We start from the raw sequence: 27907 nt of genomic DNA, 5'->3' as shown, positions 1-27907 counted from the left end.
CATAGAGACAAAAGTGAAAGGAGTCAAAATTAATTACACCACTGAAAACTTAAAAAAATGAAATAATTGCTTTACAGTGCTTTTCACCTGCAACAAAAGACATTGCCAACACATGCTTTTATTTCCTCTGGAGCTTGTCTTAAAATAAAGTAAGTCTCTCTGACATGCAGGTATATTACTGAGAACTTCCAGGTAGATTAGTCAGCATTTTAACTGCAGACAGGATGCAACATAGAGAAAATTAATTTTATGACTAGTCTTTCATCAGAAGAGCTTCAATATTTCAGCTGCTTATAACAACAAAAATCATAAAGAGACTACAACATCTTTTTTAGACATTTCTCTACCAAATTCTAGTTTGTGACATTGAGACTTCTGGTTGTTAGCTTTACTGGGTAGAAGAATCTTACTTGCCTAAATAGGGGAATATTTTTAAGTACTGAGATGCCACAAAACTGGCAGCATAACTTTCAACAGGTCCTATGGCAAGCATCCATCAGCAACTTCTCAAATGAGGCCATGTGTCATTAATTAAGTAACTTGGATAGCAATGCAAGTGTGTTGACGTGCCACTGAACACAGTCTCTGAAATAAAGTGCCATTCTTTACATCTTCACAATGCAGCCTTCTCTACACCACTGTCTGCACAAACATCAACACTTATTTCCTGAGAAATTTCAGAATATCATTTAGTTTGGAAGAATTTATGTCTAGATAACAAACCTGAAAAGTACAGTAGTGTCGGCATGCTGCCTTGCTATCTGTATTACCCAAACACTTATAAGAAAACTGCTCATGATCATGCACCACCTACAGCTTTTCATGGTGAGGAAAACCAAAAAAACTTTCCATTCCTTCTAAACATCATAACTTACTGCCTTTCTAATTCTTGCAGCATTATCTTCTGCGAATCGAGACATTTCATATTTCGTTTTTTTCATTTCCTCTTCCTTTTTTTTCTCCCTAGAGAGTGCCTAGAAAAAAACAAAAAAAATCACAACTTGAAATACTACTGGCATTTCAGTGGTGACAAAGCATCTAGCACTGAGAGAAGAAATCACAAAGTCACTGTTCAAAACACCTTTCTTCCTTTTTGCTTTGGAGTAGCTTGGCACTAAGACCCAACTAGAGAACAAGAACACTGAGCATTTTGCATTAAACGCACCTTCTTGTACATCAGTACCACACAAAAAGCTAGCATCAGTAGATGCCTTTTTCTCTTGAGACTTATTATTGGGACCTCCAGATTTTTGCTGGGTGTAGAATTACACAGAAGAAAGCATAGGAACTCAGAGCTACTTTCCCATGTTCTCATTTAGGGGCAGATCTGTAATAAAAAATACCAATGATGATGCATAGGAGGCTCTCTGTTAGGAAACAAATAAGATAAACAAAGCTATGGGGAAATTATGAGAAGGAAAAGATGACACCAAAGGATTTCCTAAATAACTATAAATACATGAGAAGACTGTAACAAGATGATAACCCCTTTTTGTATAGCAAGAACAATCACAGAAGTTTAACTACAATAAAATTCAGAACCCTAAGCTTTGTAAATACTTTATTCTGGAAGCAGGCTAGAAGGTAGCAGGATTTCCTTCAAGAAGCTAGTTCCCTTTTCTGTCAGGAAAAAAGGAGGCAGGTCTGCCTCCTTTGTCACAGAATAGAAATCAGCAAGGGCAACACTAACTTTAATATTTAAAAAGTTGAAGTAAAAATCTAGTTCAGACACTCAGGAGGCTCCTCAAGTTTTAAAAGCAACTTCAGACTAAAAGGGAGCATTTCTGTCCTTAACTGCTCAACGGTTCAACACGTTAGCTCAAATAAAGTAAATTTTAAGATTCTCCCATTTATTCCCATGGATTTTGACTACACTGGGTTTCACTTACTGATGGCTACAGTCATCAGATAGGTGTTAAAGTTATGTCCTGACAGCAAACACAATTCATTACAGTTCTAAAAGTCTGACTGAAACTGAAGCCTAGCATTAAACAAGAAGCCCATATTAGACAGAAGTTTTCCAAGCCCTGTGATCTGTCCCCAAAAGGGGCGAAGAACAGACTTCTGTAAAATTCAGAACTGGGAAAAAAAGGATTTTTTTTTTTTTTTTTTAATCAACAGACACATCAAGACTTGCTGGATTAGACCCTGTTCTTTAGGAAGTGTTGGTGGATTGTCCTGTCCTGAATTTGACCATTTTCGTATCTACATACTTTTGGCATACCCTTCATGCTATGACAGTTTAATCACAAATTGTACACAAAAAAAAAAAAAAAAAGGTCTAATTTTCTTTGTTGACTTCTACACTTCCTTGTTTCTCCTATGCCTTCCTGAAATGGATTGATCAAAACTGCACATGAAGGTGGCACTATGTTTAAAGACATCTTTATTCACTCTGCATTCACTCTACACATTCTATTCATCATATTGAGCACCACAGAGGATTGTGCAAGTATATTCTTTAGCGACATCCACACTATCTCCTAAACCATTTTTTTCTGGTAAGACTAAATTCAACAACCAGTATGGCATATCTGGATTTCTTCTGGCATTTTATAATACATGACTAAACACCTTGGCAAATTCTTCCTGACTGCACACTTCACCCACTGATTGCTCAGACACATTTTTAGATTTCTTCTGCATCATTAAGATCCGAACACAGAACTCGCTCTCTTGCTCACCTATGCCCATTGTGTAACAAAAAAATTCCTTTTAGTTTTAGCTCTTCTTTCCTAAGTTAGAAATTCGTTAACAACCTTTTTATTCTGGCAGTCCAATTTGTTTATAAGAAACAAGAAACATCTGTTGACAAGAAACTCTGTAAAAAATTTTTGACAATTCAAGTTCAGGTACAGTATTATCACTTAGGTCACCTTTATCCAGACACTCAACATATTCGTTGAAACTTGTACTGTAGAACAAGTCTAACTAATGTATGGTCGTATCACACTATGCACTTGTAGTAATTTTAGTACAACAGACATGCAACTTGGTTGTGTATGCACCTCACAACTGTAAGTAATTAAAGTATTCTAATAACTAAGAAATATCTTCAACATTTGCCTTACCCAACTTTTTTGTAGGTTAGCTTCTTGTAAGAGGTGTACGTAATCTTGGGTTTTTGCAACAGCATCATGCTTCTCCCTTACTAGTTTAGCAATCTTTTTCTGAAGTGCCACGTTTTGTTTCTCCCAGGCTGCTCTTTCTTTTCTCTGCTGTTGAGCATCTTGGACAGTAATGCTTAATCTACAAGACAGTAATAATTTTACTAATTTAACAATAAGATGGTTAATTAATACACCAATACTTGCAAGCTAAACTAATAAGATGCATTCATAAGTTGCCAAAACTGCATTCCTGGTTTTCTGCTTGTTTTTGGACAGAGTCTTCGAGCTTAATATTCATCAAGTCCTAGAAACAAACAGAACTAAAAGAATTAACTCAGTTACCTAATCTCAGAAGATCCTTAGAAGAATGGTGCTATCCTGGGATACATCACTGCAAATGTTCTATATTAAAACAGAATATAACAGCCCCAGAAGGAATACAGTTTACCTCTGTGGAAGAAATGGAATAACTGGATGTGAGCAATGAAGTTGCAGCTATACCATTAGAACAAGAAACCACTGGTAATTTTACAACAGCTTGGAAAATCTTGTTTAATTGTGATTGTCAGTAGTGGTAAGCATGAAAAAGAGCAAGAAAGCCTCAGAGGTATCCTCAAAAAATCTCAAAGTTCCACAAGTACTGCTGGCTCAATGAAGTTCATGGTTCTAAATATCCATTGAGAGCACTTCAAAAAACAGAGACAACCATCAGGTTTTTGTAGAACCAAAGCCCAATTTTTGCAAGACCAAAAACTTACAGAAAACAGTAAAATGAGCTAATTGCTTCAGATATTCTAAAATAAACTTAAGATCCTACAAAATGCTAAGGCCAGCCAAATTCATCAAGTAGAGATGGCCTCACTAGCCTGTGCAACAACTTGAGACAGTACTTGACCACACATTTACAAGGTTGGTTCCCTAGTAATTATTTGGGTTCTAGAGTTATTGAAGAGTCATGCTTGCAAGGCTGGCCAAGAATGGAAGATGAACAGTCACACAATTATTTCAGTAAGAAATTTACATATTCTTAATTATCAGCTCTTTTGACTAATGCTAATAATTCAACAACTGGAATTAACTTCAAGTTTATGATACTTGAATCAAAAATCACTGTGCTCAGCCAAGTGTCTTACCCTTGAAAATGAAGGGGAAAAAAATCCACATAAAAGCACCCAAGTCTTACATCTTCCAGTAGACAGTGCTGGACTTTAAGTTCTAGTCCTTAGCTCAAACTTATTCAATCTGCTTTTGTAATTAGCATTTATTGTTAAGAAGTGAGCTTTAACAATGTCATTATCTTTTTCTGTGTAAATATTGCTGAACTAACACCTCAAAACAAATCCTATCTAACACGGGGGGGGGGGGAGGGAATCACTTCAAAACCTTTTAGTTTACATAAACGTTTTCGAATTTCAGTACCAATGGTTTTCTTTAGAGTTCCACCCAAAGCTAACAAGAGTTGAGTAACTAGAATTTATGTACTAGAATGAAACATATATGCCTCATTTTTTCTCCATTACAGTCAATAAAATCAGGTGGCCTGTTTATCATTTTAAAACCACTGAAATCAGAAGCTGTTCTGAAAGGTGAGAGCAGCCAAGCATAAGACACCTGTATTTTGAGAAAACATTGCTGCTCAGAAACACAAAACCCAGAGGCTGAAAAAACCCACAGTATTTAAACTTACTTGCATGTATTGTGTGATTAAAACCCAAGGAGTGATTGTTACCTTGTTTCTAGTTGTTTTATCCTCTCCTGCATTTGATTCAAGTGTCTGCCAAATGCTGCTTCTCTTTGCTGGTCAAATAGCATGTTTTCTTCCTAGAAAGAATGTATGCATTATCTAGACATCATCTGACCTTCCCTGAACAAAATAAGTATGTACTAACATAAAACAAGTTAGAGAACAATTTGGGATTAATTTTATGTCAGCATTCAGGTAACTGACTAGCCATTCAATTGCAATAGAAAATTATTCCTTTCTCTAAAGTACCTTTCTCTCCAATTGGCTTTGAAGCATTTTTGTTGATTTGGTCATTTCATCAACCTTAACTTTTGCTGCCTGCTCATCTTTTCTGGCTTGCCTGTATAAAGAAAATAGTTTATGAATCACATTTCAATTATTACAGGGAAAAAAAAACCCAACAACAGATCAATTACAACTTTATTGAAATAGCTGTGAAGTGCAGTCAAATTTCGTAACACTGCTCCTACAGGGCAGAAAACTTTCCCCCTTCTCCTTCTTACTGTGTGGCATAGTGAAAGAGGAAAAACAGATTCACTAAACAACTGTTCTGTGAAAATGACTTCTTTAAGACCTCTAACAGAAAGGTGTATGTGTTGATTACATATTTGAGAGGACAAGGCAAACAAGAACTTCAAGTCAAAGTCAGCTTAAATATAACTGGCCACAGATACCTCATAGAAAAATCATTTACAGTATTAGATTTCACTTTTTATAGCAATTTGACTAGAAATTAAAAAAAAAAATCATTAACCACTTCCAAAGAATTTAACTGATGTGCTTTGTAACTTGAATAGGTTTTACATGAGGATTAGTTAATGAATCAGACTTCCTCCTAAGTAGAAAAGCTTATTGAAATGGGCAACCCTCCTTGCTCTAACTTGACAGCAGAAAGACTGAGTCCTTCACCTGGGGTGTACCCCAATTATTCAGGCTGTATATTAGGCTAAATTTAAAGACCAATGATAGCACGTATGATACGGTTAAAAAAAGAGCAAACATATTAGATAAGGTAATGCAAACTGGAGCACCAATAGTAACAAATAAAGCTAGAAAATATTTAAATAATCAATATGAAGCAAAACAATCCTTATAGTGACTTTGATTTAATGACACAAAAAACAAGAACCTATTATACCTACATGAATATCTTAAACAAGCTATACATGATCCCAGCAATTCCACAGCAAATACTTAATTTCAGCTTAATTAATCAGAAAAGCTAATTTTGTTACAGCTTCTTTTAAAAGCAAAAAAAAAAAAAAAAAAGAGTTAAAAACATTATTTCCAGACATATGGTCCTCATTGCAGGTCCAGAAGTTTGATTTTACTCCATCTGAATTATGCACCTTTCTCCTACAAAAAGTACTATTAAATCTATGAGGACATTAAGTTGCTTTCCCCCAGATATTTAAAATGTGCTGTAAACCAAAACAAAACCTTAAAACCCAGCATAAGGAGAAGCAAACAAAAAAAAAGTCATAAAAATCAGAAAAGCTTAAATATAGAAAATGAATTTTAAGGAATTCAGATTCAGATAAAATTCAGAGGTGTGTGTTTAACAGGCAACAAATTAATTCTAAAGATGCAGATTTTATTCTTCACTGTGCAATAAATCTTCAACATAACCTTGGCAAGTTCCCTGTTTAAAAGCATTAAGATTCTGAAATGCAGATACAGACCCCAGCAATGCCAGTTTTCTTATTTATATATTTTACCTACCAATCTTTAAAAATATTTCATTAGCATTTAGATTAAAACATTTTTAATACCCTCAGTAAAACTCAACAGTTCAAGCCACCAGAAAAGACCATTAGGTCACTGCCTGTTAAGCATCCACTCTCCAGAGACAGCTGCTAGTAGTTACTTCAACAGAACAGCAACACAGTGAATAAACGATTAGCTGTATACAACAGAGCTTTGAAACACTAAAGCACAAATAAATGTTTCAGTAAAAATTCTAGCATGAAAGTGAAATCTATTCAAACCTCAATTCTCTACAGAAATACATAAAAAATTACAATGTCTCTAAGAGTGGCAGATTATGGCCCTTCAATAGCTAGCATAATAGTACATAAATAGTACAATGTAGTACATTTTAAATTCAGTTTATGTTAATATTGATGAGAAGCAATTATTTAGGACTTAAGCGCTTCTTAAGGAGTTTTTTTCCAAATTTCAGTTTTTTATTTTGGGTAAGGTCTGATCAAAAGAATAAAAGCTAACATCAAGCTGAAAATAACTTCCAGCGGAATTCTTCATTTTGTCTTCTTTTTCCCAGATTACTTGCCAAATCTTAATCTAACAGTATTCCTTTAGGCACATGTACTGGAAATAGAGCACGACAATATGTCAGGAGCACGTTTAAAGTGGTTCATGGCTACATGTCAGATTGCATACTTTGACATAATTAATTTTAAAGTATCTAAAATTTATCAAAACACATTTATAAATTTAGCAGTATCAGAATCTCCAAAATTACATTCAATCTAGGCCAGAAAGCCTAAATCAAACCTAAATTCTCTTATACACAAGTTTGGTTTTTTGGATCTACTTTTCCTCTCCTGACTTTTTACTCTACCATCATAAATCAATGTTTATCTATTAAAAACAATGTAAAGGATTGGAATTGTATGTAATATATGCTATATAATCCATGCAAACTACATCTATGTAACTTCACGTTAAGAGAAACAAGTTACGAAATACACCAGACTTTTTGAAAAAAATCACTGCAGCACTTTTAGAGCTATACAGAGCTGCTGTCGTTAGCTTTACAAATATAACAGCACCACTTTCAGGGTTACAAGAACTAGCTGCTCTGAGAGGACACAATTGCAGTCAGAGCCCACAATTAAAGGCAAAAATCCTCCAAGATCCTCTTTTCCCAAAACTGAGAATGCTATAAGGGAGTGTAACAATGACAAAGGTTGCTCATGATCACTGCCAGCCAGATTAAATAGTTCCAGAAAGACTTCTAAAACAGCAGCTTGAAAGGAAACATTAAATCTCATGACTGTGGGTGAGAGACCTTAGAGAGAATTTAGACATTTACTGAATATCTAAAATAGGTTCAGTTTATGCTAATTGCTTTCAGCCCCACTTATTACATGAGTCACTGTAAGCATGTCAATGCAAGAGCAAAGATTTACAGATGAATGAGAGATCAAAACAGTAATTCAGTACTAATACCCTCTGCAAAGAAGTTCCAAAAAAAGTAGGGATATGAAAATGTTATTTCCCTTCTAAGAACAGTAGCACAAGCAAATTGTAAGTGATGACTAGTTTAGAAATATTTTGGCAAATACCCCATACCAAGGCAAGTACCATGTTAATCTTTGATTGCTTGTCATAACACTTGTTGTCCAAAACATGATTTATGAAAACAATTTTTCCAAATAAAAATCTTGACTAATAAAAATGAGAGGTCCTAACAAGTCCCTCTCAAAAACACATTTTCAGTAATTGAGCTAACCTGGCATTTGTAAGCAGGTTCTGGTCCTACATTTATTGTACAAAAGGAAATGTAAAATTAAATATTGTTTAAAACAAAATTATTCTAGTAAGTAAACAACACTGTACCAATCGGGGTGAAAGCTTAATAGTGGAGGCAGCTAATTTTTATTGCTCTAACAGCAAGAAAGCTTGGATGCATCCAATCTTAAAAAAACAAACAAACCCAACTTTTAAATTGGTTAATAAATATTCAACCATGACCAATATTCAACACTAATGAAACTATTCATTCACCCTCAACCTGTACCTTTAAATGTGGGTTTTGTGACACAGTAACGTTAATATCTATGAATAGTACAACTAGACTCATTAAACAGATGCTGAAATTCATGGAATACCCAGTCTTTACAGTGACAACCACTCAGCACTACAACAGATAGCAGCAGCTTTTCATGTAATTTTTTGGATGGGTTCAGAAGAGAGGCGAGAGAAGGACTGATGCAGTCAACCTAGGTTTCTCAATACCAGAACTGCTTGCAAAAACTGCATACAAAATTGAGTGAATGCACACAGAGAGCCATCTTTAACTGTTTACATAAAAATAGGAGTGATTTTTACCATTTTGGGGGTGATGTTCTTTAAAAATAAAAATAGAAAACCACCTAACAAAATCACAGCAGTCCAACTATATTAAATACTTTAATCACAGTACTGAAGGAAATTACAGTGTCTAAAAATCAAAGGAAAATTTAACTCCAAATTTAGGCACATTATAAATTTTATGCTTAGAAATATGTTTATTTTGAAGAGCTTATTTAAAGTTTTAGGGTAATGCTACAAAAGAAAAAAAATCATCACTGGTTGATAACGAGTCCATTTCCTTTTTATTGTCATTCGACAAATCCACTGGTTACTGAAATTTTAGTTTTACCTCAACCATCACTAATTAGAAGGTTTAACAGACACAGTAAACTGGCACTGAACAGACTCTGGCTGTAAACACAAATAATCATGAAATTGCGTCACGGCTATTTTCCTCATTTTCCTTGATATACTTCAGGAATATAGTTAGTACTCCTCTTACCTGTAATTTACACAGAGCCCACATTTTATCGCTCTTTATTGAGAAACAGTAAACGGAAATTTTATTAACACCATTCAAATTTAAAACTACTTTGAACATTCAAATTTCAGGATGTTAATGAGTAATTATGTTACTGGATTTTGAGCAAATTGTCTTCTACTGAAAACTTATCTCCAGAGTAAATTTCACTGTGATATTGACACTTTGCTCTTTTTAAACCAACAGTCAAATGTTGAATATTTCAGGAAACAGCTGAGACAACGCTAATTGGAAATATGCTACCCTAACACTAACGATGCACACAGTTCTAACAAACTTAAGAGGCTTTAACTGGAACCATTGTAACTATCATTATCAAGGCAGTTTACAGTATAAACAAGGCCCATGATATAGCAGCAGGTTAGAAAAAGCTATAGAACAGATAATTTTTTAATAGCCTGGTTTATACCTCAGTTGTTTTTGTTGGTTCTGTAGTTCCACATTTTGTTCTGCTACAAGTTGCAGAAGCTGTTGATTAGTCTGCAAAATAAGAAGATACATGTAACATGCTCCTTATGGTATTGAAAATAGATGTTTAGAATTGTGACAGGGCACTTCTACAGAATATAATACCATTAAAATAGCCAGCAAGGTCTATTTAACACTGTGGCTCATCTCCAAGTTTTAGATAAGAGTATTTTAGAAGGGCAAACACAGAAGTGATTTTACTTAATCCTCCCCATATTTTGGTAGCATAGAAACTTGCTGAGATGAGAACTGTAATACCTCAGACCAACTGTTTGCATTTGCATCTAGTTTAGGTGCCTGGAATACCTTATGACAATGAACAGAATAGTAGAACACATGGAAAGTAGAGACAACAAACAATGAGCAATTGCTACTCCTTCATTTTTTCTATGCCACCAAGAGCTGCCATTCTCCTTCAACTGCCTTATCATTTAAGAATCATTTCCTATTTTTGTTACACTACTAGCCTTTTCTGGATCTTACATATACCTTACATTGAGATATTAGAGATAACCACAGCTGCAGGCAGCATTCAAGATGCATTTCGGACTTAAACACAATATATTCCTTACCCCATCTCCTAATAATTGCTAACATTCTTTTTGCTTTTTTCACTGTTGCTAAGAATTGTTTTCAGACACTTCCTACATCTAAAATACCTGTTCTGAGTGGTAACAGTTGATTTCAAGACCATCACAGAGTAGGCAAAATGAAAGCTCCCTCTTGCCCACATGCATTATTTTGTTTTTAATATCAATGCCAGATAAAATTCACTCAGATACTCAAGATCATGAGATCTTTCTGCAAATTTCTGTTTACTTTAGTTTTCACTACCCTAAGAAGCTTGACATCAGCAGTTAACACTTGCCTCAATACTGAATCTCATATCATTTATAAATATGCTGAACATCTCTAATCTGAGCACATCTAGGAAATACAGCTGTTCAACCACAATAAAAAAAGAATCTGACTTTATTTCCTATTTTTCAGTTTGTTAGTTCAAGAAAGGGCATGCTTCTTTATTTCTGGATAAGAGTATAGATTACCACACACCTATCCTTTGGAACGGACAAATGTATTACCTTTATGTTAACATCATCTGTTTCATCTCTTTCCATGAGTTCATGTATTTTACTCTCTCTCCTCTCCATATCATCTCTTTCCAATTTTATGATTTTAAGCATTCAGTGATTGTTTTTTTAGGTACCTACTACTGACGTCGTAGTAGCAGATTAAACAGCCTGTAACCGCAAAATCCTCAGCAAAACTGCTTCAAAAGCTCATAATTGTATTTGCCTGAGATTTTTTTTTTAGACAGCTACCTCCCAATAACTCTGAAGAACCTATCTTTACAGAATAGTGAATTTCGAAATGACATAATACACAAGTTCCTCTCAGACTGTTATTTTGCTTTTATTAACAGGACAACTACTTGCAAGATACAGTTCTGTAGTAATCTGAAATATACTACACAACATTGGTAAGGGCTCAATTGGAATATTGTACTGTTTCCAGCACCACAGTTCAAGAACGATGACACAATTGGAAAAAATTTAATGGTGAGCTATAAGAATGATTAGATATGTTAAAAAGAAGTGTCAAAGAACATTTAGAGACTTCACTGGCTTTGGACAGAATACAAAAGTGGGAAAAGGGAACAGATGGGAATAGAGAAGTTTCAATAACCGAGGCACCATGACAAAGAATGTAATAATCTTTCGTTCATACCTAGACTATTTCACACCAAAGAAATCTGGCTGATATTTTAACAAGAATATTTTAACAGGAGGTCACATCTGAGGAAAAAGGGTTCCAATGATAAAGACAGTAGACTACCTACAGTAGGTCAGGATTTCACCTTGATTTTTTTACAGTATTAAAAGTTTTTGTTAATCCTAATAAGTCCTAGGCTAAATCTTAGAGACCAAGGTGTCTCATAATCCCAAGTATATGGATGAAGCACTGGCCAATAATTATTGCTCAGAAAAACCTTTGAAAAGTTTGACAACAGACACTGAAGCCATCAGTGCCAAACAATCAGTAAGTATGTGGCAGAGAATAGCCTGTATAAAGGTGATAATTAAATTTTTCCTTTGTGGAGATGGCTTTGGATGTGTGTAATTGAAGTGTACTCATCACATACTCAAATTATGAGTGTAACCTGAGTTCTTGAATATTAAGAGCTAACCTCTCAACCAGGCTGACCAGGTGTTTGAAATTAAGGAAAAAAAGAGCTATTACTACTTGATTTTTGACTCATCCCCAGAGAAGTCTGCAATTCTGAACGGCACAATTTCTTTTTCAACAAATGAAGGGCTTTTTGCTTTTCTTTTATACTTTGAGGCTCTAGTAGAACCCCTCCCCCATAATTTACTAGGTCATTTTTCAGAAGTTTTACTTACCAACTCTTTCTTTGTATTGGCTATGCGCAGTTGCTGAGTCAACTGCTGAAAACCAGTCAGCTGATCCTAAAAAGAGAATTCAGAGCTTGCTATAATTATTATCATCATAAAAAGTGTATAATTATAGTTTCATAGTCAACTGAAAACATTTCCCAAAAACGTATACACACTGCAGGAAATTCAATATACCTTTGTAGATTTTAATTAGATTGTTTTTATCTGTTGACGTAGTAACCCGGATAATTAGATGTGCTACTGAAATATGTATCCAGGTTTCACTCAGTTATAAATTGCCTCCTTCCAATACTCATACATACTTATTTCCAAAATATGAAAACATAAGCAGTGCCTTTAAAGCGCCACATAGACTATGATGCCATTATAAGTATTTTTGCTAAGCACAATAGCAGACCCACCCCTCAATTAAAAACAGCAAAAAAAAAATCATGATTTCCAACCCTGCAATTCAAACACATTTATATGCACATGACTATCTTGTGTGCATATACATATATACACAGTAAGACTCCATGTCCTCTGCAAGTTCCTGCCCATATATTTGAAATAAAGAATTTTTCAGTTATAACAGTGCATTTAGCTGATGAATCAGTGACCACATCTAACCATGCACCTTTAGGTAGCTATTATGGAAAAATGCAAAATAACTAACAGTACTGGTAGACACCTCCCTCCTTCAGTTTGACTACACCCCCGCCCCCCATCATCTCTACAGTATAGAAAGATTCCAAAATTAAAAAAACAAATTAAAGTTACTTTATGCTTTTGCATTTCAACCATGTGAATCTCTGTTTCAGTCAGGTACTCCTGGTACTTCTGCTGGAGTTGATCACGCTCCTGTACTACAGTCTGCCAAAGCTCTACTGCTTTCTCCTTTGCCTGTTACAGAACAATAGTTTGTATGAAATATTTCATTATAGCACATTTACCTTCATCTATCATTCTCTAAAGAGAGCTCTTAACCTCTATTTTTACTCTACTACAAAAATTTGAATTGAACAAAGCATTTCATTAATTTCCTGGTCAGGCTGACTTCCAGATGAAGTCAACTATGAAAAACCACAGACACAAATTAATTCTAAAAACCCTTATATTAATCTAGGAAAGAAGTTCCTTCAGGTCTTTCAGCTGAAAGTACAAACACTTATGTAGATAGAGAACGTCAGAACGCCTCAAAAGAGTGTCAAGGAACTCTGAAAACTTAACTCTGAACCAATAAATAAATCAGCTTCCTCTAATCTGCCAAGGCACAACAAGAGTAGTAAAACATTTGTACTGTTTTATCTCACACACTTGAGTTTCCAGTTTTAGTTGCTCTTGAAGGTTTTTCACTGTATAATCATCTGCAAGAATATCAGTTCCCAGAGACACGAAAGGAAAGGTGTCCAGTTGCTTCTCAATAGCCTCTTTCAACTCTGCGTGCAGCCTGAAATTCAAATAACTAAGTTCAGCAAAGTATTTCTTTAACAAAGATTTTTTTAACAACTGAAGTACACTGTACCTTTTCAATCTGTACATACTGTTGGCTTCTCAGTCATATTTAAATCTATTTTTATGTTCTACAAACACAATGGACGGTTTGAAATAGTTTACCATCTAGTTCTTTTAGATACATAGTTAAATCTCCTAAACATGGTTCTGCAATCTATAGTAAGCACTTAACGGCACTAACATTGAGCCACTGAGCCTGTATGAAATCAGCTGTTAAGTAGGTTCAAAAGACTTCAAGGTCCTAGAGAAAAAGCTTTTCAAGGTTTAGAAATCAAGAAAAGCAGAAGTGCAGTTATTTACCTTTCATTTTCTCGAGTGACTTGTTCAAGATTTTGTCTCATCTCTCTCATTTGTACCTAACATAAAAACATGCAAGAGTAAACACTCATTCAGGTGACACAAGCTTTGTTAACTCTTTAAGGAAAGTCACAGGATGCTACTTAAATTTAAGAGCTGCTAAGTCCTGTATATTCCAGGTCTTGTTATATCTAAAGCATTCACAAGCTATTATGAGCATTAAACTTACCTTTAGGAGTTCTTATGGCTCTTACAGACTGATTCTTTATTAACTCAAGCTCTTTTAGAGATACAGTAGATAACTCATCTTTCAAGCAGTAAGTATTTGAGGAAACAGTTTAAAAATTAACTGAGGACAAACTTCAGTTACACGAGTCGAATGGACTGTTTTGTTAACTAGTGTAACAATACCATAGGGCTTCTATTGCCTTCTGAAATCAGCCAAGCTTCAAGACTGTGTTTGCATAATCCTTATGATAAACAAATTTAACAAATTAAGTGCATTAAATCAAAACCGGAGGATCCCTTTTGCATGTAGATCACAAGTAAAAACTGCTTTCTGGTTGCCACAGGTTTTAAATATTAAACATATAATTACTTTGCTTTTCAGTGATCATATGAAGCATTAAAAAGTTTATTTTTTCTGTGGCTGAAAGGTGGACAGTCCCCCTCCACCACATTCTCCATGATAATCAACATTTAAAGAACTATTAGAATCTAAAGAATTATTAAGAATGAAGAGGGCTGGGTGCATCTACATTTGCAGGACTGAGCGGGACTGCACGGCCAAAATCAGACCTGTAAGATAAGAGAGAAACAGCTGCTGCACCTGAATTTCACCTGAGAAAATACCCTCAACCACATCAGAACATCTAAAGATATAAATCATGTATGTTTTATTTTACAAAACTTCTCCAAACAGTAATCTGTGCAATTTGGACAATCTCCCAACCTTTTAACTGAAAGCTCTCCATTCATCCACTTTAGACAGACTGTAGTCCAGCAAGTTTGTGAAGTGTGGCGAAGGCAGTGACAAAAACTAATAGCCTAGACATCAATACTATAAAATACTAAGAATTTACAGTCTGAAATGTTAGGAACATCCATACCCAATAAAGCTGCTGCTGTTTTCTCATTTCTTCCACTTGTTCATAATACTCCTTCATTAGAGCTGACAAGCTAGAAAGTTGAAAAACATGCTAAGTTTTGTAAATGCTAAAACATTGCTCTGATAATAAATGAGTTTTAAAGAATTCTTAATCTAAAAACCAGTCACTTTTCTTTATATCTAAGCTTGACATTCACCAGAATCAAATGAGCAAATATAATTTGTTCAAATGAACAAATATAATTACTATTTTTAAAGTATAATCGTCAACAGTGTATTTCCTCTATAACAGAACTTAGAACATGTGACATTATAAATCAGCAGTAAGAGAGCATCAGTATTTCATACACAGAATCCCAAATGATGGAAAAGTAGACTGCTACTCTTTCACATACAACAGTAAAGCACTAGTAAGACAATGTAAACTAAGGTAGTTTCACTAGTATCTTTTTTTTCCTTCTTAACTTTTTTTTTTTTTTAATTGAGAGTAATTACCTGAAAATTCTGTATTAGTTTAAATGGATAATACCTTAAAAACTAACAAGAAACAATAGGTTATTTTTATAACAGGGATGACAATAATTATTAAACAATTTACTAATAGGCAACTCTTAGTTGAAGACTGTCAAATAAGCACTTTTAAAAACAGCCACCTGACCTCAACAGACAGCAGTTACCTGTGTTACCTAGATCAGTACAATCCTAGCTGCACTTCTATTTATCATCTTAAAATTTCGACTACAGAATTCCTCCATTCATATCTCATCCTTTATTTTACAGATTGCAGAAGAAAAGTCACATATTTAGTTCACTGAATGAACAGAACAGTATCTAAAAACAGCTACTACAGGAACACTTTTACAGATCTACAGACAAGTTCAGAGCTGTGAATATATTCACATAGGACCAGGTTCACCTGGTTAAATTTTTAAAAGCACATGATGATTTCTTTAAGTACTTCACAGTATTCCCACTTATCACTTGCAGTTACCTTTCATCCATCATCCTGGATCCTGACATGACACCACAACCAGGGGCAGCTTTCTGTAACAGTATACTTTACATGTTAGTAAGTGCACATGACTGCATGTAGTTTTAAATTTTTATGTGCAACCCAAAGCTGTTGTTTTGTCTGCACCATAATAATATGCAATATCCCACATGACAGCTTTCAGGTTTATGCTCAAAAACACTCAGGTGGCCCAATTTGAAAAAAATCAACTTTTTCTTTTTTTCCTGGAGATGCTCTGATATAAAGCATAACTGGATCTGAGGGGGAATCATCTCACTCTTCAAAGAGCAATCAGAGATTTGTGTAAGTGCTAAGCTCATTTCCATACACCTCAGCATCAGCAAAGGCTGATATGCCAGCTTCTGTTCAGACCTTCAGACAGGTCGACTGTACCCAGCACAGAAAGTTCTCTTAACAAGAGACCAGTCTCTCAGAAAAAAAAATTAAGTCTGTGAGTGTCTACTAATGGAGAAATCATGTGTCCTCCTGCATGTGACAAATTTTTGAAAATGCACTAAATACACCAGAATTTCACTGTTATGATAGTTTTATTCTATTGTTTATGCTTGGAAAAACAAGCAGCGCTAGATTTGTAGGATGGACCCAGTGCAAGGCCAGGCCACTCTTAAGCAGCCTGTGGTCTATGTATAGAAAGATGTTTGTTGCAAAACTTTATTATGTAAAAAAATATCTTACTACTTCCTTCCCCAAGTTCACATACCTGGTCAGAAGTAGTTCTCAAAATCTCATTTATTTCATGTAGCATACTTAGCTTTTAATCTGAAAAATACCAAGTTTGAGAATAAGAGCTATAACATGGGACATTATCTACATAAACTTGTCAGCCAAAAATGTTTAACAACGTAGCGCTGTGAAGGCACACAATGTGTCCCGACACGCCAAGTGTCAGGAGCGGGAGGACAGCCCGAGATGCTGACCGCTGGCAGAGATCTCACCTGACTCCCTCCACTGTTGAGCTCAGTAGCCATGTTTCTCGTGGGAAACTTCATCGCCGCTTAGTTAGCTCGAAGCAAGCCTGCTTGAAAAAACCCGGAGAAACACCAGTTATTTCGGCCATTCAGCTCACCGGCGAATAAAGAAGACGAGAACCATTAAGACAGAATCAGTAAGTTCCAGGCAACGAAGACGCACTTCCCTCACCCACCAGTTCCCACTTCTCTCGTTAAATAAAGCCACAGCTGTAGCTAGGAGAGCCTCCACACACCTTCCCCTCAGCCCGGAGCAGCAACCGTACCAGTACCACCGCCGCCGCCTGAAAGAAAATGGACTCTGGGCACCAACCGGCATTAACGGCCCACGAGCACCTCAGCAGCCGCTGAACCCCGCCTCGCACCGCACTCACTGACCGCCTAAACGCCGAACCCTTTCGCGCTCCGCTCCCGGCAGCGGCTGGGGCGGGGAGCTGGGAGTGGTGGGAGTGGCTGTGTGCGCGCGCGCACCCACGCATGCGCGTTGGAGCGGCACCTGAGGGAGGGCGTAGTGGCGGAGGTGCGTATGTGGGTTTGTGGGTGTAAGTGGGTGTAAGAAGTGTCTTGCTGAACACGTCTGGAGGACTTGGTGTCGAAGAAGGGCGCTCCGAGACCGGAGGCACCTTGAAGCCCTCTGGGAGCTCCTGCCTGTGTCTAAAAGCGAAATCTTAAATACGCTAAAAGCTACTGTCTCTCCTCGGTTTCCGACTTTCCTCCCATTCTCTTGGAGCAATTAAGAAAAACACTAGGGTAACTACTTCCTGCTTGTCCTTTTCCTTCTTACCGGCCTGGGTGGGGTCTGGAATGGACGACGTAAATCCGTTCGGTAGGGAGAGATACGAAGTGGTGGCAGCGGCGAGCAGCAGCAGATTTCTCCTTGCTGCTGGGGTCTGAGCGTACCAGCTAGGTGTTCTCGGCACTGTGTGTCTTGAGGCCATGCAATATGACTACAAAGTGACTGAGAAAGTACTTGCTGTAAAACTGTTGAGCGTTTGCATGTCTTTACAGCGTATTAGCAGCTGGTAGAGGTGTAATGTTAAAAGGTAACGGAGGGTTACCTCTTGTTTTGCTTTTACACTATTTCTATGTGTTGTTGGTTTTATTATAATTAAAAAGCATGCTAGTAACCAGCTTAGCTAAATCCGTGCAATGTAATAAACTTAAAAGTTGCACCAAAGGCTGTTAATATGGAAATTTTTGTATCTTCTGTCCTGTAAATTGAGCAACAGATGCTAATGAATGTTTTGCAGTTTCCCATTATATCTGTTTGATTTTTGATTGTTTTAAATTCAGTGCTTTTCAATTCAAGAGTAATGGTGGTTTCCAGTAGCAGGCTAAATCTTCAGTATGTTTATTTAGGTATACTGTGAATTGTCCCTGCAGGAGTTAGAAGGTTTTTTTTAACCAAAAAAAGACATCTGTCGTATAGGTACAAATAGGGATGTGCATGTGTGATGCGTCTTGTGTCTTGTCTTTGTTTTAGGCACTGCAGTTACAGTAGTGTCTAAAATAGGTTAGCAAGTTATTCCATTGCCTTTTTCTTTTTTTTTTTTTTTCTATTAAACTTGCTATGTCGTGACTTTTCCAGAGACAATTTAGAATCTTATGCCCAAAGGCAAGCTTCACATTGCTTACTTCAGGAAGGAATTGCAATAGCTAGTCATGTAATTCTTGTGGTTTAAACCCAGCCAATAACTCAGAACCACATAGCCACTTGCACACCCCCTTCACCTTTCCTCCCTCCGGCTCTTGGAGCGATGGGGAGGAGAACGGAAAGAACTTAACTCCCACAGGTAGAGATAAGAACAATCCAGTAACTAAGGTATAACACAAACCACTACTGCTGCCACCACTAATAATAATAAGGGAAATAACGGGAAGAGAACACGACTGCTCACCACCAGCCGACTGATACCCAGCCCGACCCAAGCAGTGATCTAACCCTTCTGGGTAACTGCCCCCAGTTTAAATAGTGGGCATGAAGTGGTGTGGTATGGAATACCTCTTTGGCTAGTTTGGCTCAGGTGTTCTGTCTCTGCTTCCTCCCGGCTTCCCCTCCTCCCTGGCAGAACATGAGACTGAGAAAGTCCTTGGTCAGAGTAAACATTACTGAGCAACAACTAAAAACATCGGTGTTATCAGCGTTGTTCCCAGGCTGAAAATCAAAACCACAGCACTGCACCAGCTACTAAGAAGGAGAAAAATGACTGCTACTGCAGAACCCAGGACACTCTGTATTTTAAGATCTTTCCAGCCTACTTTTATTAGAAAGCTACTAAAATCTGGTAGTTCTTTCAGATAGGTGTTTCAGGCATTTGCCTTGACCAGTGAAAGCAAATAGTTAAATATATTAGCACAAATTGAAACCGAATGATAGAAGGGAATGTTCACTTCTTAAGTGCATGTTAATTTAATAATGTAGTATAAAATGTGTTCATAACACTTCATTAATTTGTTTACATGCACCCATCTTGTCTTTATTCTTTCCAGTAAGTAATCCTCCTTATGAAATTCTGTTTTGTTCCTTTTCATGGTAAGTGCACAAGGCACATGTATTCAATTTACAGGAATTCGGTTCATTCTGAAAAAAACTAGGAAGGGCCTTACCATATGTGGAGAGTTCATGCTTATGCTGCCCAGTGTAGCTTAAAAACAGTAAAAACATAGCTCTTGCCTCCATTTTCTGTGGACTAGTATTTTCTAAATCATTTTAAGGCTAAGTAGCCCATCGAGTATGTTTCAGCAGCTGTTTATGTTGTGAAAGGGACTTGTTTTTTAGCATATTGCTCTTCTATTTGGTGGTATACATTGTAATTATTGGAGAAGAGCTGTCACTTTACTTGCTGGGAATACCTAACTATCTCTTTTTTGTTTTAAACTGCTGTGATTTAGCTTTGCCTGTTTGAGTTAGTATTAATACTGGACTGTGAGCCCTTTTCTGCTGGCCTAAGAATGCTGTTAGGATGCTGTAAGGTGTCTTCCCGTGCTTTTTACAATGACTTTTCTCTCAGCTTGTGCAGTCTAGCTTCCAGAAACTCACCTGCCACTTGAGTTGGAGCAAACATTAATGATGGTAAAGTCTTTCATAGTTTCTAGGTCTATTCCAGGTCTCTTGTATAAAGCATATCTGATGCTTGTCCGGCTTATGAAGTTAAAATGCTGATATAAGAATTTAATTAGTTTTCAGTTTATTTAAATGCAGCCTTGACAAAGTGGTATTCCAATATTTGACTTTCCTTTTTTACTAGGCTTCCTAAGGTATCTAATGATTAAATCTATTGTTTCAATTTTTCTCTAATCTGTCACACTTCTTTGGTCTCATCATTATCTCCTTGATTGTGAGTGTATCTACTTATGTCTTTGGGCTTAGGTCAGTATAATAGCTAGAGAGATCTGGTGCTTTTCAGGATGACCCATCAGTGAAAAGAAGCTGGCGGGTATGTTTGTAGCAGAGTATGAAACAGTTAATGTGCAGTCATAAGAGCAAGGCTATGGCATATAGAGAAGTGTGATACATGTAGTTACTTTGTCTCGTGTGCTACACATGTTGATAATACTTGCAGAATGTGGTAAGCTACACTGAACTTTTCTGTGAGTCCGAAGGAAGTAGGTAGTGAGGCAGAGATTAAATGATCAAATTTAGCGTTTCCCACTGTGGTTACAATTTAAGTACTGAGCTAGCATATTTCTGGTCACAGAACTTTTATAATTCTCTGCTGGGCTATGTACTGCCAGTTCACTTCTTGTTTGTCTAGATGTGTAAGGGAAAAAAACAAGGATCGCTTTTTTGGATAAAAAGTAACCATCAATATGGAATGAACTCATAATACTAAGCAGAGGAGGAGTAAGGCTTCAGGGGCTTTAAAATTGTTTGTGTCGTGGTTTAACCCCAACCAAACAGCTTGTCCACTCACTCCCCCCCCCTTCTTGCCCTCCCCTATTCTCGGAGGGACGGAGAGGAGAATCAAAAAGAATGCAACTCCCACAGGTTGAGGTAAGAACAGTTTAGTAACTAAGGTGTAACACAAATCACTACTGCTGCCACCAATAATAATAATGATAAAGGAAATAACAAGGGAAGAGAATAAAACACCCCATCACCAGGCGACTGACAACTCGCTCCCCCCAGCCCGACCAAGCACCAACCGATACCTCCTCCAACCCTGCAGTCCCCCTCACCCTTCTGGGTAACTCCCAGTTACATCCTGGGCATGACGTGCTGTGGTATGGAATACCTCTTTGGTCAGTTTGGGTCAGGTGTCCTGTCTCTGCTTCCTCCCGGCTTCCCCTCCTCCCTGGCAGAGCATGAGGCTCACAAAGTCCTTGGCCAAACCAAAACATTTTTATCAGCTCTGTTCCCAGCCCGAAAGTCAAAACTCAGCACTGCACCAGCTACCAAGAAAGAGAAAAATGACTGCTACTACTAAACCCAGGACATTTGGAAACTGGGCTCTACTGGTTCTTTTGCTTATTAAATAGACTAAGGCTATTCCTAAGGTTTGTATATTTCAAAGTGGCAACAGCTGTTGGAGTGCAGTATTCTCTGTTCTCACGCCTCTGCAAACATTCAATGTGTTTAATATGAGCTTGCAGTTTTGCTTGAAATCCTTTAGTTTGGCTGGTTTGCAGTGACTGTGAAGGAAAGCTTTAGCTGTTTCATTTTCTTATAGCTCATTCATGAAAGGCCTTTCTCAGTCTGTTTTTCTCATGATACCAAATCATCTGAGGTCCTGTAGTGGAGTCTGTGTTTTCTTGATAGATATTTTTTATGGCTTTGGAAGGTGTTTATTTAGGTACATACTTGAAATACCTTCATCACCTTTGGTAAGAGTCGGGGTGATTTGTTACCATGCAAGTATAAAAACCTATGAAAAGGATTCATGTAACTGCTTATTTAGTTGCTTTGTAAAGTTAAACTATTTCAGTTCTTTTAATATGTAAAAACATGATTTGGTGAGTGACTTTGTACGAAAGTGTGCTTCTTTTCCTGGCCAAGCAAACAGTGCAGTTGGTGCTGAAATGGATATGAAGATGATCATTGACAGAACCTTCCTTTCTTATTTATGTAGTGTATGAACATGGAATTTACAGTTAAACACACATGGGATGGTTTACCTGTGAGCCATGAGCTGGCAACAATTTGGCTGAAGTCAAACAACGTGGGACTGCTAATGGAAGTTAGTGCTCCCTTCTTTAATGACCCTCCAGGGCCACTTGGAGAGCCGGGGAAACCTTTCAGTAGACTGTGGGACTATGAGGGTAAGTATACCTGTTCTGCAGTTGTATCTAATTTATGTAGACAGTGATATTCCTCTGTAATTAATATGGATGGTCTTTATTTAAGATTCTGTGATGGGTTTTTTTTTTTTTTAAACTGATCTAATGGTTGTGAGTGTATGACATCTAGTTCAGTTTCCTTGGTCACAGTACTGCTTGTACTGAAATATAAAGTAAAAACTTACTATGCTGTTGTATCCAGAGCAGTCAAGGAAAAATTTTATTTGCAATCACTGCCTTACCCTTAAGCAGCTCCTTAAATAACTACAAGCCTCATGCTATATTCAGCTGAAAACTACCCCAAACTGTATAAATAGCAGTGCTCTTTTTTTTAGGCAGTGAAATGATTTTCATCACTAGCACTGCTGACCATATGGTTAGTGATTGGTTTATAGTAATGCAACAGTACAAATGACTGGGAAAAGAAGCAAATATGTCACTCAGTGGCTGGGAAGAAATGGAGTCCAATGAGGTGGATTGATTTCAAGAATGATGAGGCTGACTCTCCCTAGTCAAGAAAGAGTGCTTAGTCAAGTGCCTAGTGTAGGCAATCAAAGTTAGTTTCTGAGTTACTGATATAATCTGTGGAATAACAGGGGCTTAACATATTTGAATATCAAAATAATTTTGTGGAGTATATGTGTATATAAATGCCTTTGCAATTGGTAAGTAGAAGTGAAATCCTAAAGATGGGTTCTGCTTTTGCTTTAAGAAGTAGAGAATCTGTGTCTATTTTAATTGGTTTTCCATAGTCTTTTGTGGACTGGGAGAGTGTGAAACAAATAGATTTCAGCTTCTAAAATATGATTCAAGACTGTTCCCAAATGGAATGGGGAATATTCTTATACTAATGCTGTTTTCCTTGTTGCTTCCTGTCAATGCTGTCACTTTCACCTGCTTTGAATAATGCAAAAATTTGTTTCTAGCTGTTCTCTACTTCCTAATTATTGAAATATTCTGATTAAAGACCTACTAAAAGAGTATTAGTACCTCTCTGATATGATTATACTAAGTAGGCTTATGTAAAAACAAAATAACCATAATTCTAACTGAAGCTTTCTAATAATGTCATTGCTGTTGAGAAACACCTTTATAATTCCACTTTGTGTTCCTGAAAGGTGGTTAAACATGGCTTTCAGGTACGCCTGGAACAGTAATCACTTGTCCCAGTGCTTTCTTAACTATTTCTGAGATTTAGCAGTCTTATTTATGAGGTGTGTGGTCTGCTGTGAATATACCTTTCTTTTTTTTATATATAATTTATTTTTTATTTAATCCTCAGGCTACCAGCAAATACAAGACTTCTGCACTTAAGTACTCTTCCTGGAGTGCCTGCCATATGATTGATTAGGATCAGTTTATCTTGGTCAGCTTTGTTTACAGCAAGCATACTGGATGAAATAGCTGTGTGGTGGTGCTTTTCTTATTTTATGGAGAGCTAGCATTAGTTAGTAGGCCATATTTTTCTGCAACATCGAGATGAGTGTTTTGAAAGTTGAAAGTGGTAAAGTAAATAGATTACTACAGTGCTTTTTAAAGCACTTTATGATGATAAGCATTAGAAATAAAAGCTCTTGAAGTTAAAGTTACGGCTCAGCATTTCAAATAGGAAGCTGTCGGTAGCATGTACACAGCTAGTCAAGGTCTGGCATGGCATAGGCCAAAAATCATGAAACTAGAATTGTTTTAGGGGGATAATGAAAGTCTCAGGGTATTACAAAATAGTTAATATAAAATACTGACAGTGTGTTTTGGTGTTTTTTCTTTCATTTTTTTCTTATTTAGTTGTAGAAGCATTTTTCCTGAATGACAGAACTGAACAATATTTAGAAGTTGAAGTTTGTCCGTAAGTACAGCACTCTGAAAGTTACATATGTTATTTGCATTTTCAGTTCTAATGCTTGTAAGGTATGTGTATGAGGAAATTACTTATTGTATGAGCAAATTGTTCCAATACGGGAAGTGGATGTATTTGTGACAGAACAGTGCACTAATAATTGTGCAACTGGCATAAGTCGAAGAAAATGGTGCTCTGATTTTTTTGACAGCCATGGACAGCACTTGTTGCTGCTGCTTTCTGGCAGAAGAGAAGTATGGAAAGTAAGTGGTCAAGTACATTCATAATGTACAGAAAACCTAGTTATGTTTAGGTACCTGTTGCCCAATTAGAAGATGGCATTACCTCTGTTTATTTTTCTTGTCTTTAACAGGAAGAACTTTCTTTAGAGTTTGAGGTGACCAGAATGAAAACCAAATGGGAGGGTAAAGTTCATCTTCCTTGGAATTATTTTCCACCATGCATTAACAAGTTCAATGCATTTGCAATTCATGGCTCAGGAGAAGAAAGAAAATACGAAGCGCTTTATTCAGTACCTCAACATGAACTACAGGAAGGACAGAAACCAGATTTGTAAGCATAAAATTAGCTTTTCTGTAATATATTTTCTGGAATACTTAAAGAAAGCTAATCTGGCTTTCTTTGAGTGCTGCTATTATTTTAATTACACTGCTTAGCCATGGATCCATTGGCACTGTGCTTTTTATAAAGCACTGTGGCAGATAGCTATAATTAGTACTTGATTTCTGTATTATTATCCCTTAGATGCATAGAAGATGATGCGTTCAACACTGTGGGCATCTGTTTTATCACCTTTATCAGTTAAATCATAGAGAGCTTGTTCTGCTTTTTCCTTTCCTCCACACCTCCTGAAATGTGATCTAATGTTCATTTTACCAGATACACTTCCAGGAGACCTCTTTTGCTTCTCCCCTACTGTTCTAAACAACCTTACCTCTGCAGATGGCTCCATATTGGGAAAAAATTGAAAAGGCAGACTAAACTGAAAAGTATAATAAAAGGGTATCCAGTATCACTAGAAAAACTAGGATATCTTGATTTTTAAATTGTGCGTTGGGCTTATTTATTTTCTTCGACTGTAAGACTGAGATGATTTGATAAAAACTGGTACTTCTGGGCATTTTGTATAAATGAACTAGTTTTAGTGGGTACGTTATAGTTCTTATGCAAATTTGTTACTCAGCATACATTGGCAGCCAGGTAAGGTAAATTTTAGATAAGTTGCCCTTTTTGTCTTTATTTAAGATAAACTTTGCTTCTGCAACTGTTTATTTTAAAAAATTTAAGCTGTTGCTAATAAATTCCCTTTCTTAGTGTTTGTAAGAAATAAATACTATTTAGTTTTCTGTGGTAAACTGGCTGTAATATTTTCCTATTCTTTCTATAGCACCCCTTTCAAAGAAACCCTTGACTTTTCAGACACTGATAGAAGATGCAATTATGTGAAGAGGTTGCTCCTTGCTACTTTCATTGCTCTTAGTTTGTCTTTACTTTCAGAAATCTCTTTCGAATAAGAGAATTCTATTTACCTTTTAAAATGATGAGTTTAGTGTCAGATGCTCCATCTACTGTTTGTCAGTTGATTATTAGTTAGCAATTGGCTTCAGTGTCTTCATTCTATTGTTTCTGTGTGGTAGCTTAAAGGGAGAAATTCTTAGCAAGAACTGATTCATAATGCTTAAAAGAAAATAAAACTTTTAGAGGAAAAAATGTTCTCTAGCTTCATTATCCAGTCTTCCCCTTTTTCTGTAAGGGAAGAATATGCCTGTGATACAACTTTTCAAATAGTTAGGAGCTGCAGATTTTTATTCTGTTGGAGTGCAGGTAAGTCATAAAGCAGATATCATTCTGCACTTGCTCTGACTGCAGTTCTAGGCAACATGAGCTGAGGGAGTTAAAAAGGTGAGCGCTTTAACTTCACTTCACAATAAGCGGTGTATTGCTTATTTGTAGCTGAGAATTTTGCCCTGTGTTTTTCCAGTACAAGATTTTCAGAAACATGGTAGTGTGTTTTATTTATAAACTTAAGTTTGGGAAAATCAACATATATAATGCTGGTTATGTTTCTGTTCAGGAAAACCTGAAAATAGGGATGAGTTAAACCTATTGAGGGTATTGTATCTTATTAAGACACATACTACAAGAATTACAACTTTTTTATTTTGCTTTTCTTTGCAGTCATCGCCTGGAATTTTTTGAAGATTTGAACTTGAAAGGACTAATGGGAAAAGATTGGAAGCAGCCTGAATCAGATATTTGGAAATCTCTCAATAATTAAATGGATCAAGGCATAAATTTTCATAGCATTAAGGTTGGATGAAGCTGTATGGAAGCAGCTTCATTCTGGGCAGAGTCTGTAAATATCAGATTCCCAAGGCATTTCTTGACATCAAAATCATTGATCAGTCTTAAAATCAACTGCAAAGTATCTGAATGTACATACTATGCAATAGCTGTGCTTCAGTTCATCTAGGTATGGAGTTTTTCATACGTGGTGAATCTGCTCCTACCAATGAAGGGGAGAAGTGCTAAAATGAAGTGCTAAAATTACAGCTGTGGTTTTGTGAGAGCTCTAGCCTGAGAAGGCCAATATCTGGCTTGGAGTCCTTCAGTTTCTTCGAGTTAGTCCATTTCTGCTGCATTTTCTTGTTTGTCATTCTGTTGAATGAATCTTACGTGCCTAAATTTTTTTTTTTTTTTTTTATTGCAATTGGGAGAAAGAATACCTCTTCTGGGAACAGAAAAGAATATTGCTATCATGGCATTTGTGGCCCAGTACTTGCATTGTAAAGTGCTGTGGAGGTATTGCACTACCCTCTCTTAAACCTTCCTATGCAAGTTTTTCCTTGCATGGTATTGAAGGGGAACTTAATCTGTGTTAGTTTACTATCAGACTTCTCTCCTTCAAATTCAATGTGGAATTTCTAGTGATATTTAGGTATGGACAGTAGATCTACAAAAGATTTTATGTATTCCAGGAAAAATTTCTGGGACAAATAATGTTTAGTATAACCTCTCGATGTACCTACAAAAGCTCATATGTTCCAAGACCTTGTCACGTCACCTTAAGGATTCAGCTCAGACATAGGAGAATTTTGTATGCATACTAACTGATGTTAGAAATACTCTAATTTTAAATACTTACATTTTCTATGTGCAGGCATGAATATTTTTAACAGTCGTGAATACTGTTAGATGGCAACATCTAATTGTAAGTTGTCACAATTTACAAGTGATATGTCATTTTTTTGTCTAGCATAGTACATGATCCTTGACTGTGGCTGCTAACTTGATCCTATATAAATTAAGTAAGGAACTGGGAAGCTTGCCCACTAGCTAGATCTTACTTCTGAAAAATCTAACTTCTTTGGTTTATTTCAGAATGAGGATTCAGACCAAGACATGGTCCTCAGTCCCCTACTAGAAAGAGGGCTTCCTACATCTTGTTGAAATGTCATCAGGCTGAGAAAGTTGGGGCTGTTCAGCCTGGAGAAGAGAAGGCTGCGTGGAGACCTCATAGCAGCCTTCCAGTATCTGAAAGGGGCATATAGGGA

At 36.5% G+C, this 27907-nt stretch overlaps 2 protein-coding genes across 6 annotated transcripts in view; one reads left to right on the top strand and one right to left on the bottom strand.

The window, feature by feature from the left end:
* Positions 1–17491, bottom strand: part of SCLT1 (sodium channel and clathrin linker 1) — a 35143-nt gene extending 17652 nt beyond the window's left edge. For 2 of the 4 annotated variants that reach the window (XM_061354669.1, XM_061354667.1), the window contains exons 1-12: positions 16951–17491; positions 16209–16261; positions 15219–15288; positions 14113–14168; positions 13615–13747; positions 13078–13200; positions 12304–12369; positions 9843–9913; positions 5104–5194; positions 4840–4931; positions 3072–3249; positions 876–974 (exon numbers count right to left, since the gene is read on the bottom strand). In XM_061354669.1, coding sequence (XP_061210653.1) covers positions 876–974; positions 3072–3249; positions 4840–4931; positions 5104–5194; positions 9843–9913; positions 12304–12369; positions 13078–13200; positions 13615–13747; positions 14113–14168; positions 15219–15288; positions 16209–16261; positions 16951–16995 — 1077 coding nt within the window. In that variant the 5' untranslated portion in view covers positions 16996–17491. The remainder of the gene's footprint in view (positions 1–875; positions 975–3071; positions 3250–4839; positions 4932–5103; positions 5195–9842; positions 9914–12303; positions 12370–13077; positions 13201–13614; positions 13748–14112; positions 14169–15218; positions 15289–16208; positions 16262–16950) is intronic. The other 2 variants (XM_061354668.1, XM_061354670.1) reach the window with 2 other exon arrangements.
* Positions 17492–17772: 281 nt separating this feature from the next.
* Positions 17773–27705, top strand: CUNH4orf33 (chromosome unknown C4orf33 homolog). Of its 2 annotated transcripts, none has more exons than XM_061354647.1 (6): positions 17773–18261; positions 22288–22477; positions 24281–24341; positions 24544–24595; positions 24706–24905; positions 26532–27705. In XM_061354647.1, exons 2-6 carry the CDS (start codon positions 22291–22293, stop codon positions 26629–26631), a joined length of 600 nt encoding a protein of 199 aa, XP_061210631.1. In that variant the 5' UTR covers positions 17773–18261; positions 22288–22290; the 3' UTR covers positions 26632–27705. The 2 variants fall into 2 exon arrangements, with proteins under 2 accessions (XP_061210631.1, XP_061210630.1); XM_061354646.1 differs by having other exon boundaries at positions 24544–24602; positions 24710–24905.
* The last annotated feature ends 202 nt before the right edge of the window (positions 27706–27907 follow it).

Source organism: Neopsephotus bourkii, unplaced genomic scaffold (assembly GCF_033783945.1).
Source record: "Neopsephotus bourkii isolate Nb327-2 ecotype Australia unplaced genomic scaffold, CSIRO-AGI_Nbou_v1 NB_741, whole genome shotgun sequence".
Taxonomy (NCBI): Eukaryota; Metazoa; Chordata; class Aves; order Psittaciformes; family Psittacidae; genus Neopsephotus; species Neopsephotus bourkii.
Note: the sequence above shows the minus strand (reverse complement) of the source record. Positions and strands in the feature narration are given on the sequence as shown.